Source organism: Pan paniscus, chromosome 17, assembly GCF_029289425.2.
Source record: "Pan paniscus chromosome 17, NHGRI_mPanPan1-v2.0_pri, whole genome shotgun sequence".
NCBI lineage: Eukaryota > Metazoa > Chordata > Mammalia > Primates > Hominidae > Pan > Pan paniscus.
The window spans coordinates 31,388,461-31,401,942 of record NC_073266.2 but is presented as its reverse complement, the minus strand read 5'-3'; the positions used below and the strand labels follow the sequence as shown (position 1 = coordinate 31,401,942).

Below are 13,482 nucleotides of genomic sequence, written 5' to 3'. Positions count from 1 at the left end.
GCCAGTTTTTGAAACTGAAAGAAAGAACTCTGACATTTACCAAGTTAACGGGAGGACTTGCTTGATCTGTGAGATGATGTATGCAAAAGCCCTCTGAATGTCTTCTAAAAGCTAAGGAGAGCAATTGCTATTTACTGTGTTCCACGCATGGCTTTAAACTGGGCCTTATTTCTTCCTTCACCAAATGCTCAATTATCTGCTCAAATGTCATTTCATCACCCCAACATTGTCACCTCATTACCCCATCTCCCTCCATTCATGAGTCCTAATTTTGCTTTATGTCCATGACACTACCTCTCGACCTGGCATTATATTACCCATGTACCTATTTGTTTAGTGTTTTTGTGAGAAAGGACTTTGACTACCTTGTTAAGTACACATTCCCAGGTCCTCAAAAACTGCCTGACACATAGTAGGTGCTTGATACATACTTGGTGAACAAAAGAATCAATAATCATGTTACCAACTGGCTATATCATGGTAATAGTTCCAGTATGTGCAAATCTTCCACACACACACAAAATCAATTACAAGCACAAAAGTGAATCAAGTACTTACCATTGTGTAAGTCAGAATGGAGGTCATCCTTAATACAGACAGAACTGAGGGACCCCACAGGGTCACAGTTACAGGGGCGGCAAGGCTCATCCTCATAAGGAGACACCTGAAAGGCAGAGGTTGCCCTGGATTCTCTTACTAGAAATAACAGCAATGTTGGCAATAGTATAAATAAGAAGGTATTGGCTTTTTACTCAAGATGGGACTATTACGATGATTTTGTGCATGGGGGTGGGGGTTAGGTTTGAGGAAGATGAGGTGATCCCAAGCCAGGAAGCCCAAACATCTTTTTGATGGTCGCAGTAGTTAGTACCATTAGCAAAGTGCCATCTTTTTCTATTATCCCTGCTATCCAGCCCCCTTCGCGCTGCTGTCTCTCAGAGCCACGTTATAACCAGGACACCACAAGGACTCATGTAAGAACTACATATCAAGTCAATTAAAGATTGGCTGAACACGGCCAGGCGCGGTGGCTCACATCTGTAATCCCAGCACTTTGGGAGGCCAAGGCAGGCGGATCACAAGGTCAAGGGATTGAGACCATCCTGGCCGACATGGTGAAACCCTGTCTCTACTAAAAATACAAAAATTAGCTGGGTGTGGTGGCATGGGCCTGTAATCCCAGCTACTCGGGAGGCTGAGGCAGGAGAATCGCTTGAACCCGGGAGGTGGAGGTTGCAGTGAGCCGAGATCGCACCACTGCACTCCAGCCTGGCGACAGAGCGAGACTCCGTCTCAAAAAATAAAAATTAAAAAAAAAGATTGGCTGAACATCTCCTACAGGCAAGAGACAGCTGCTTTAGTTATAGCTGAATTTTCACATCTGTAGTTAGTATTATGACCCAGGATTACATAGCTAATGGACCCCTGAATTCAAGATAAATAACAATGACTGACATCTTATTTGGAGCAAGAAAAGCAGGATAGAGTAGGAAATATATATATAAAAACACTACTGGCATAACAAGGATATAAATGAAATATTACAAAAGTCTCCCATACAGAGGTTAAGACTTGACAAAGTCTCTTTTCCACCTGGTGAAGATGATGAAGATCAGCAATGGCAAAGAAATACTCTTACTTTGTGTGGTCTATAATATCCATCAATACAGGTTTCACAGTTGATTCCCACGGTGTTCTGCAAGCAATTTATGCAAACCCCTCCTCCTCTGAACTGTCCAGCAGTATTCAAACTTTTCTTCTGCTTTGCAACACTTTCATCATAGTAACAGTCTTTGGCTTTATTGTGACAATTACATGCTAGGAGAATATTTTTAACATCTCAATTAATTTACATAGCATGCCTTATACAAAGAAAACTCTTAACCTCCCTAAGTAAGTTCTATGATTTTAGATTAAATTAAAATCCTAGAATAAGTAATTTTAATAAGATATGGGCAATATTATGGAGGACAATTGGGAAGAGCTATTAATATCAAAATAATAAATGCACATACCCATTTGACCCAGCAAACCATCTCCTGGGATTATATTTTGCAGAAGTACTTGCCCACTTGAGAAGGACACATACAGGGTTAATCACTGCACCATTGTTTGTGTGGACAACAGACTAATAACCATCAAAATAACCACCGATAGGTGGTTGTTTAATAAATTATACTACATTTGTATAATGGAATTCTGTGCAATTGTTTTTAAAAACAGCATTTCTAATTGCTAATATGGAAAGAATTTCACAATACATTGTTAAATATAAAAAGTGATGTGGGCCGGGCGCCATGGCACACGCCTGTAATCCCAGCACTTTGGGAGGCCGAGGCGGGCGGATCACGAGGTCAAGAGATGGAGACCATCCTGGCTAACACGGTGAAACCCCGTCTCCACTAAAAATACAAAAAAATTAGACGGGTGTGGTGGTGGGCACCTGTAGTCCCAGCTACTCAGGAGGCTGAGGCAGGAGAATGGCATGAAGCATGAACCTGGGAGACGGAGGTTGCAGTGAGCCGAGATCGCGCCACTGCACTCCAGCCTAGGCGACAGAGTTAGACTCCGTCTCAAAAAAAAAAAAAAAAAAAGCGATATGTACAATGGCATGCATAGTACATTGTCTTCTGCGTAAGAACTGTGTTGGCTGGAGGGATATGTTAACGTATGCTTTATATGCATAACAATTTTAGGAAGGACATACTAGAAAACAATAAAAAGTGCGAAGGAGGGAGATGAAGTGGAAGTCATGCTTTTAACTACATACTTTTACATATTGTTAGATCTAGGAATCTTGTGAATATATTGCTTATTTAAAACTTAAATCCAAATCAATACAGAATATACAACCTGGCATATCCCATGGTAAAAAAAAACAAAAACAAAAGTAAAATTAATACAGAATAATAGACTATACGGGAAGGGGGACTTGTAGATAAAACAGCAAACCCATAAAGATACATTTAGGCCACAATAGTTAAAATTTTAAGATAATCTGCAGCTTTGGAAACTACTGAAATTTCTAAGAAAACAAGTTACCTGCTAACTATAAAAGTTGTTAAGACACCATAAACTTGGACGTATTAAGAGGAAAACTGTACTGACCTTCAGATTCTAAGTATACTGACCTTCACATGTATTGCCGGAGGACACGGTTCCTGGCCTCCAGGGCTGCTGATGGTACCCAGGACAGCACCTGTTACAGCTCTCCCCGCAAGTATTATGCTCACATTGACACTGCAGTTTCTACACAATAAGGAAGCCAAAACTGAATTAGAAAATGTATCTGCTTATTTTTCTTAATTTCATGATAAAAAGAACCTATCTGTCAAATATGTGGCAAGAACCTCACAACAGAGGATATATGATTATCATCAAAGCAAACTGGCATTTAATTTTTAGATGCCAATATATACAAATAACCTGGTTACAAATAGAAACGAAGAGGAATAAAGCAAAACCAGAATACGACTCAGCTAATAAAAACTTTTTTAAAAAAGATACATGGAACTTATTAAGGGTTTAGAAGCTTCTATTAATAATTTTCTTAGTGTTCATCTACAGATTTTTCAGCATCGATAACAGAATAGTCCTATTCAAGAGGTAAAGAATTACAAAGATTAGAAGAAAATAAGAAGTAACTTCATGCAAGCGTTTTAAAAGGGAAGATGTCAGGACCAGCCTGGCCAACATGGTGAAACCCCATCTCTACTAAAAATACAAAAAATTAGCTGGGCGTGGTGGCACGTGCCTGTAATCCCAGCTACTCAGGAGGCTGAAGCAAGATAATCCCTTGAACCCAGGATGCGGAGGTTGCAGTGAGCCGAGATTGCACCACTGCACTCCAGCATGGACAACAAGAGCAAAACTCTGTCTCTAAAGAAATAAAAAATTTAAAAAATAAAAGGAGAAGATGTCATATTATTCATTTAATGTAATGTTAAAAGAGATAAACTGTTAAATCATTTTTTAAAATTTTTTTATTGAGACAGAGTCTCGCTCTGTCACCCAGGCTGGAGTGCGGCAGCATGACCTCAGCTCACTGCAACCTCCACCTCCCGAGTTCAAGCCATTCTCCTGCCTCAACCTCTCCAGTAGCTGGGACTATAGGTGCATACCACCACGCCCCACTAATTTTTGTATTTTCAGCAAAGATGGGGTTTTGCCATGTTGGCCAGACTGGTCTCAAATTCCTAGCCTCAAGTGATCCACCCGCCTCTGCCTCCCAAAGTGCTGGGATTACAGGTGTAAGCCACCATGCCCCTTTTAAATCTTGATTTAGCACCAAAAAAATGGAAGGGGAGAAAATAGGAAGAGAACACCTTTCTTCTAAAAAATGTAAACATAATTTATAATTGCACTTTTTTTTTTTTTACTTTCTTACAGACAGAAGGGCTTCAAAATTAATAAGGCCACTGAACTGTACACTTTCAAACGGTAAACTATGTTAGGGATATTTTATCACATAAAAAAATCATTGTAAGAACTTAATTAGAAACATATCCTCCAAAGCAAAATGAAATTGTTTAAAAATGACACAAGTTAAATTTCTGAAAATCTGTTTTTTTGGAGCATAATTTTATACCTTTCATGTTTGTTTGGAATAAAAAACAGTAATGCAAATATTATAGCTACAATTTCTGTTTTGAAGTTTTAGTAAAATGTAAAATACTAGAACTCACCTTCGTAGTTTCATCCCATGGGCAGCTACTAGCATGGCCATAGCAGATACACATGCCTCCAACAGAGATGTCCTTTATTGAATAATAATACTAAGGAAAAAGAAAGTTATGAACAAAAATTAAAACCTAGATTTCAGTGAAATGAAAATGTCGGCACACCAACAAATATCTCATGTAGTTTAAGAGTTTTTATTGGTAATCTAAAATATAATTACATGTACATTTAAAAATTATATTTCATGCACAAAGAATCCTGTGCTCAATTAAAATAAATTAGGTTCAAATTAGCTCATCAGAACCCAGAGAAGTCTAAAAGAATTCCCCAACTGCATCTTAAACCAAGTCAGTAATGTTTCAAAACTCATTATTGAAAACCGTAAAATAATTGGCTAATTGAATACAGCACTCTATAGAAAAGATCATGAACAAGTAAGAGTTACCCTAGAATGCAAAGTTAATCTACCACACAAAAATCAAGAAATGTAAATCACATTAACAGAACAAAGTGCTTTCCTCTGAAGCAATGCACTCACCAGTTCTCTATGTTTTTACATGTTGGTGTTAATAGACTACTTTTTAGATTTCATTTTCCATTGTTCATTGCTAGTGACTAAAAATGTGATTCATTTTTGTTCATTGATTTTGTATACTGCAACACTGCTAAATTCACTTGTTATTTCTGGTAGTTGCTTTGTAGCTTTTCTACATACATAATCATGTCATCTACAAATAATAACAGTTTAGTCTTACTATGTGTGCCTTGATTTCTTTTTTTTTTTTTTTTTGAGACAGAGTCTCGGTCTATCACCCAGGCTGGAGTGCAATGGCGTGATCTCGGCTCTCTGCAACCTCTACCTCCTGGGTTCAAGCTATTCTCCTGCCTCAGCCTCCTGAGTAGCTGGGATTACAGGTATGCGCCACCACGCCCAGCTAATTTTTGTATTTTTAGTAGAGACGGGGTTTCACCGTGTTAGCCAGGATGGTCTTGATCTCCTGACCTCGTGATCCACCCGCCTCGGCCTCCCAAAGTGCTGGGATTACAGCATGAGCCACTGTGCCCGGCCTTCTTTTTTCATTATTGAACATTGTTGAGCACTATTGAACAAGACCTTTTCAAATAAACAATAAAACTCTGCCAAAGAGAATTAAAGAAGATTTAGATAAATGAAAAGTTATATATCAGGTGCACAGATTGGATGACTCAACATTGTTAAAATGTCTTCTAAAATTCCTCCCAAATTGGTCTAAAGAATCAATGGAATCCCAGTGAAAATCTTAGCAGGCTTTATTTTTTTTTTGCAGAAATTAACAAACTGATTCTAAAATTCATAAGGAAATACAAGAAACCTGACCTCTCAAGACCTACTGTAAAGCTACAGTAACCAAGAAAGCTTGTTATTGGCACAAGAATAGACAAACAGATCTATAGAATAGTAGAGAGTCCAGAAATAAACCCACAATAATAAGGTTGAATAGTTTTCAACAACGGCCCCAAAACAAGTAAAGCATTCTCAACAAATGGTGCTAGAACAATTGCATATACATATAGGAAAAAAAAACAAAAACAAAAAAAACTCTGACTCCTCCCTCACACCAATCACAAAAATTAATACAAAATGAATTATAGATGTAAAAGCTAAAACTATACAGCTACTAAAAGAAAGCCTACCATGATATCTTGGTAAATTTGGGATAAGCTAATATTTTTTGAGGTCATAGAAAGCATTAACCATAAAAGAAAAAATGGTAAATTGGGATTCGTCACAAAACCTCTGCTCATCCAAAGTCACAGGAAGGTGAATAAGCAAACACCAAGTAGAACAGATATGTTTGCAATATATACATATCTGATGAAGGATTCGTATACAAAATATATAAAATTCTTTTATAAGTCAGTAACGAGGCTTATTTTTTGTCCAATTTAAAAATGGACAAAAAAAATCTGATCGTATACTAGTAAGCACACTGTCAACATTAGTCAGCAGAGAAACACAAATTAACATCACAAAATGCCAATACACGCACACAGGAACAGCCAGCATAAAAATGACTGATAGCAGTAAATATCTAACAGTGTGTAGTGCTGCCAGAACTCTCACACATTGCTGGTCAGACTACAAAAACGGATACAACTACTTTTATTTTTATTTTTTAAACAGAGTTGAGGTCTCACTCTATTGCCCAGGCTGGTCCCAAACTCCCAGGCTCCACTGACCCTCCCATTTCAGCCTCCCAAAGTGTTGGGATTACACAAGTGAGCCACAACACCCAGCTGGATACAACTACTTTTTATATAAGTTTAGTATTTTCTTAAAAAGGTAAACATCCAGCTACCCTATAACTTAGTAATCCCACTCCTGGGTTATTGAAGGGATATGAAAATTTTTGCGACACCAGTCTTACACACTTAACTACATACTTAAAATCTGTACGCTTTCCTGAATGTAAATTATGTCTCAAACTTTAAAATTTGATATGAAAGAAAATCCTCAGTTGCTGAAGATCAGATGTGGAACCAGACTATGATGTGAAGAACAAAGACCATGACATTCACCACATTACGGCACTATGGGGACGGGGTGGGTGAGGGACCTGAGGATATGATTTTGGCCCATCACCTAAAGGCAGCATCTGTAACAACATAGCAATCTTACATGAAATAAGGATACAGCTGCTGGCAAGAAAAAAGGCCAACATGTGGGGGAAAGAACAACCAAAAAGGAAAGAAGAAAAATAATAGTTCCTTTAAGTAAAATGAATCTTTTTATTTTATTTGGCAGGACTGCCGTCCCATACTCACGCGTCTGGTAACAATAGGATCCAGTTCTTTAGGTTCCCGGTGGCTAAGGGTCATGAGATCTGCATTGAGTGTTCTAATGCGTTGTAAGCGAAGGCGAATATATCGTGCAGAAGTGAATTCCAACAACTTGGGTGAAAGATCGTCAGCGCTTGGTCTGCCATTGATGAGTGATGTATGAATCTGAAGATGAAGGCATCAAAATAGACGAATATCAACTGTTTATTTATTTATTTTTTTTTGAGACGGCGTCTCGCTCTGTGGTCCAGGCTGGAGTGCGGTGGCACGATCTTGGCTCACTGTAACCTCTACCTCCCAGGTTCAAGCAATTCTCCTGCCTCAGCCTCCCGAGTAGCTGGGACTATAGGTGTGCACCACCACGCCCAGCTAATTTTTGTATTTTTAGTACAGACAGGGTTTCACTATATTCACCAGGTTGGTCTTGAACTCCTGACCTCAGGTGATCCGCCTGCCTTGGCCTCCCAAAATGCTGGGATTATAGGCATGAGCCACCATACCTGGCCACAAATGTCAATTTTAAGCATGCAAAAATATAGCCCTGATTGCCTAATGTCAGGACAGAATCTTTTAGAGATACCATCTAAAATCAAAACAAAACAACTAGCTTCTTGTAAAAATATGTCTAACATTTGTTAATTACTTGTGAATTACCATGATCTCAATGTCTTCAGTTTATTGAAGGTATCTATTTCACTGTCTCAGATATACTATATACTTAAAATCTGTATGTTTTCCTGAATGTAAATTATGTCTCAAACTTTAAAATTTGATATAAAAGAAAACCCTCACTTGCCAAAGATCAGATGTGGAACCAGACTACAATGTGAAGAACAAAGACTCCGGCATTCATCACATTATGGCATTATTGCTGAAAATCTTTTAAGAGGACCGTTTCTCTCCAAGTGGTTAGAATATTTCAGCATCTGTCCCTGGGCTACAACTTCTCTGAAGCAAATTTAAAATGTTATGTATGAATAGGCTTCGAGAAGAACAAAGAAAAAGTCCACAAAGCCTGAATGATACAGGCTGTCTTAATTAATCTCTGCCCTTGAAACAACTCACAGCTCGCTGCAGAGTTCCCGCTGTGAAGAGCACTGGAGAATTTTTGTAGTTTCATCTCATCAAGCCAGGTGCTACTAAAGAATGGGCTGTTTCTCATTATACTCTGACTTTAAGGAAGTGTATACAATCTGGGCATGTTGGGCACTAAGCTGCAAGACTTCAAGAGTCTCCAGTGCTCACCACCTACCGAGGAGAACACTGAGAAAAGGGAACTACAACTTTGGGGGACATTTTAGCTCTCTAATATTTCAACAAACATTCTTGCCCTGGTGCTGTGGGGAAGATGCTCTGAAGGAGGATCCAAGGGCGTCATTAAATCACAGCAGAGTGAAGACTGAGAGCCTCCTTGAAGAGAGGAAGTCAACAAGGTAAACCATATTGTTCGTGAAATTACTTATAATAGACATGACTCAAGGCCACTTTAAATAGAGCTAGATAGTTATATTAAAGATCTTTGTATTGAGAGAGATCAATTTTGAGTCTTTAATGTTGGCCATGACAATGGCTGTCTTAACATCTGAGACAGGGAGACTCTGATGAGGAAACAGATCTTGCTGCAGCGGGCACCATACCTACCTCTCCATGCTCAAGTGGCACCAATCTGGAATAATAGGAGGTGCAGATCACTTCATCATCAGCCCTGTAGGTGGGTGGCCCTCGTCTTGGAGTTATATTGTAACGAGACAAACACTCTGAGTCGCTGACTGCATAATACTGCCAGGGGCTGAACGTGGTGCCATCCAGAGAACGCTCCAAAATCCAGTTTCCAGGTCGAGGGGCATTGGCAGCTTTAATGATGACATATGCAACTTGAAAGACCTGAAACAAAGACACTGAAAAGTCTCAATCCAGAATCAATACAAGCCAGGCACAGAATGAGAGCTACTGCATGATCTAACTTAAAGGTAGAATCTAAGATAGTTGAACTTAGAATCAGACAGTAGAATGGTGGATGCCATGAGGTGCGAGGAGAGGGGAATAGGGAGATGGTGGTTAATGCATACCAAGTCTCAGTTATGCAAGATGAATAAGTTCTGGAGATATAATGGATGGTAACAATAGTGTACTGTATACTAGAAATTTATTTATTAAAAGGGTAGATCTTAAGTATGCTCATCATATACACAAAAGGGTAACTATGTGAAGTGATAAATATATTAATTATCTGGATTGTGATGATTCTTTCACATTGCACATGTATATCAAATCAAGTTGTACACCTTAAATATACACAATAATTTTTTAAAAAAATAGAATCAGTAGCAACTGTTCAAAAACAAAAGTGCACCTTGAGAGAACTGGTAAACATTGGTTGCCAAAATCGAAGCTTTGGAGTATAACTGCTCATACATGTTAATCAGAAATGTGTCTTGTGAATAATCTCCTAGCAGCATTTGTTTTCAGAATAAACTCAAAAAGTACTCACAAATAAATATGTAGTATTATTATTATTAACAATATTGATATGAACATAAGAGCTTGTTCTGGTTTCCAATGTCTTTATTTGGATCTTGAAAGATACTAGTGTTATGTTACATTAATAGTAGTGTTAAAAGTATTTTTCATAGTGATTTGGAGATAACACATCTAAAATTGAGAAAAAAGTCAGCCCACTACACATCTACAGCATGGCTAAAATCCAAAACACTGACAACACCAAATGCTGGTGAGGATGTGGAGCAACAGGAACTCTCATTCATTTCTGGTGTGAATGCAAAATGGTACAGCCTCTTTGGAAAATAGTTTGGCAGTTTCTTACAAAACTAAACATGCTTACCATTCTCAGTAATAAAAATGCTCACCATACTCAGCAATCATGCTCCTGGGAATTCACCCAAATGAACTGAAAACTTAGGTCCACAGAAAAACTTGCACCACCATTGCCAAAACTTGGAAGCAACCAAGATGTCCTTTAATAGGTAAATAGAAACACATGCTATGGTGCATGCAGACCATGGAATATTACGATAAAAAGAAATGAATTCTCAAGCCACAAAAAGACATGAAGAAACCTCGAATGCATATTACTGGCTGGGTGCAGTGGTTCATGTCTGTAATCCCAGCACTTTGGGAGGCCAAAGCTGGTGGATCGCCTGAGCCCAGGAGTTTGAGAACACCCAGGGCAACATGGTAAAATCCCATCTCTACTAAAATACAAAAAAATTAGCTGCGTGTGGTGGCAGGCGCCTGCAATCCCCACTACTCAGGAGGCTGAGTCACGAGAATCACTTGAGCCCCAGAAGCAGAGGTTACAGGGAGCTGAGATTGCACCACTGCACTGCAGCTTGGGCTATAGAGTGAGACTCTGTATCAAAAAAAAAAAAATGGCTGGGCACCATGGCTCACACCTGTAATCCCAGCACTTTCGGAGGCCGAGGCAGGCAGATCAGCTGAGGTCAGGAGTTCGAGACCAGCCTGACCAACACGGTGAAACCACACCTCTACTAAATACAAAAAAATTAGCCAGCTGTGGAGGCGCATGCATGTAATCCCAGCTACTTTTGAGGCTGAGGCAGGAGAATCGCTTGAACCTGGGAGGCAGAGGTTGCAGTGAGCTGAGACTGAACCATTGCACTCCAGCCTGGGCAACAAGAGAGAAACTCTGTCTCAAAAAATAAATAAATAGACTGGGCATGGTGGCTCACGTCTGTAATCCCAGCACTTTGGGAGGCTGAGAGTGAATCATGAGGTCAGGAGATCGAGACCATCCTGGCTAACACAGTGAAACCCCATCTCTACTAAAAATACAAAAAAATTATCCAGGTATGGTGGTGCATGCCTGTAGTCCAACTACTCGGGAGGCTGAGGCAGGAGAATCGCTTGAACCCAGGAGGCGGAGGTTGCAGTGAGCCGAGATCGTGCCACTGCACTCCAGCCTGGGCAACAGAGCAAGACTCTGTCTCAAAAATAATAAATAAATAAATAAATAAACAAACAAACAAATGCATATTACTAAGTGAAAGAAGCCAATCTGAAAAGGCTACATACTATATGATTCCAACTGTATGACACTGTGACAAAGGCGAAACTATGAAGACAGCAAAAAGATCAGTGGCTGCCAGCGTCTCAGGGCGAGGGAAGGAGGGATAAATAGGTGGAGCACAGGAGATTTTTAGGGCAGTGAAACCACCCTGTATGATACTCTAATGGTGGGAACGTGTCATTACACATTTGTCTAAACACACAGAATGTACAACACCAAGAGGGAACCCTCATGTAAACTATGGACTCAACAATAATAATGCATCAATATTGTCTCATCAATGATAACAAATGTACCATCCTAATGCAACATGGTAATAGTGGGAGCAACTGGAGGGAAGGGAGAGAGTGAGGAGTATGGAACTTCGTACTTTCTGCTCATTTTTCTATAAACTGAAAACTGTTCCAAAAACGTCTATTAATTGAAAAAAATTAAAAGCCAGAGTAATGAGGAAACAAACTGGGGGAAAAAAATGAATGTAGATGACTATTAGCAGCAGGAGGAAACTAGCCAGACAAATCCTGGATTTGGAAGGGACCCTGGTAGATATCTAGCCCAAAATCTAAAACTGAGAAGGAATTATCTCCCCAAAAACCCCAGGCCTTCTCCAAGTACTTCCAGTGACAGGAAATTCATTAGCTCCTAAGACAGTCCTTTTGTTTTATGACAACTCCCTCATTAGAGGATTTTTTTTTTTTTTGAGACAAGGTCTCACTCTGTTGCCCAGGCTGCTGGAGTGCAATGGCACGATATCAGCTCACTGCAGTCCCAACCTCCTGGGCTCAAGGGATCCTCCCACCTCGGCCTCCAGAGTGGCATGCAGCACCACACCTGGCTAATTTTTGTATTTTTTTGTGTGACAGGGTCTCGCTATGTTGCCTAGGCTGGTCTCAAACTCCTGGGCTCAAGTGGTCTGCCCACCTTGACCTCCCAAAGTGCTTGGATTACAGCCTTGAGCCACCGTGCCTGGCCAGATAATCTTTTTTTACATTGATTCAAGCTCCCCTATAATATTCGACATGCTGGAGCTGCAGAAAAGATCTTGGATTCCACTTTCATGTAACTGTCCTTCAAGTATCTGAACATAACTATCATATATCACCTCCAGAATCTCTCGTTTTTATCCTCAGTATTCTGGTTTCCTGAAAACATTCATCATTTAACAAGACATCCTCGCCTTGTCATAAGGCTCTGGACACAACCTTATTTTAAAATGCAGCTCCCAGGAATTGAATAGAGAACTCTAAATGTTTTCTGAATTGTGAAGAACGTAGTGAAAATATCACACCCCTGTTTTAGTTATTCAGCCTTAGCAAGCATTCACTTTTCTGATAGTAAACTTAGACTACTAACTCAGGTTGGGGTAGCAAGCAACAAAACACAAAAAATGCCTTTCTCCAGATGAACTGCTACTGACTCCAGACTTCCTCTAACCTGGATGGATATGGGTGATTTGTTTAAAAACCAAAGTCCAGTACTTTTAATTTGTAAAATAGCCATGCAATACATGTGTGTAAATGGACCTCTAAATGTGTGTGTGTGTACAGTTGACCCTTGAAGAACACGGGTTTAAACCACATAGGTCCACTTATAAACTAATTTTTTTGTGTGCTTCTGCCACCCCTGAGACAGCAAAACCAACCCCTCTTCCTCCTCCTCCTCAGCCTACTCAATGTGAAGACGACAAGGATGAGGACCTTGATGGATCCACGTCCACTTAATGAATAGTAAATATAGTATTGTCTCTTCCTTACAATTTTAATAACAATTCTTTTCTCTAGCTTACTTTATACCATAAACATACAACACATAAATACATATATGATACATAATACAATACATGCAACACATAAAATATGTGGTAACTGTTTATGTTATCAGCAAGGCTTCAAGTCAATAATAGGCTATTAGTAGTTAAGTCTTTTACGGAAGTC

At 39.4% G+C, this 13,482-nt stretch overlaps 1 protein-coding gene across 2 annotated transcripts in view; it reads right to left on the bottom strand.

The window, feature by feature from the left end:
• The window catches only part of LAMA1 (laminin subunit alpha 1), a 175,434-nt gene that overhangs the window by 99,934 nt on the left and 62,018 nt on the right, over nt 1-13,482 (bottom strand). For both annotated transcript variants that reach the window (XM_008971191.4, XM_003817911.6), the window contains exons 4-9: nt 9,142-9,384; nt 7,486-7,665; nt 4,686-4,775; nt 3,132-3,249; nt 1,640-1,818; nt 559-664 (exon numbers count right to left, since the gene is read on the bottom strand). In XM_008971191.4, coding sequence (XP_008969439.3) covers nt 559-664; nt 1,640-1,818; nt 3,132-3,249; nt 4,686-4,775; nt 7,486-7,665; nt 9,142-9,384 — 916 coding nt within the window. The remainder of the gene's footprint in view (nt 1-558; nt 665-1,639; nt 1,819-3,131; nt 3,250-4,685; nt 4,776-7,485; nt 7,666-9,141; nt 9,385-13,482) is intronic.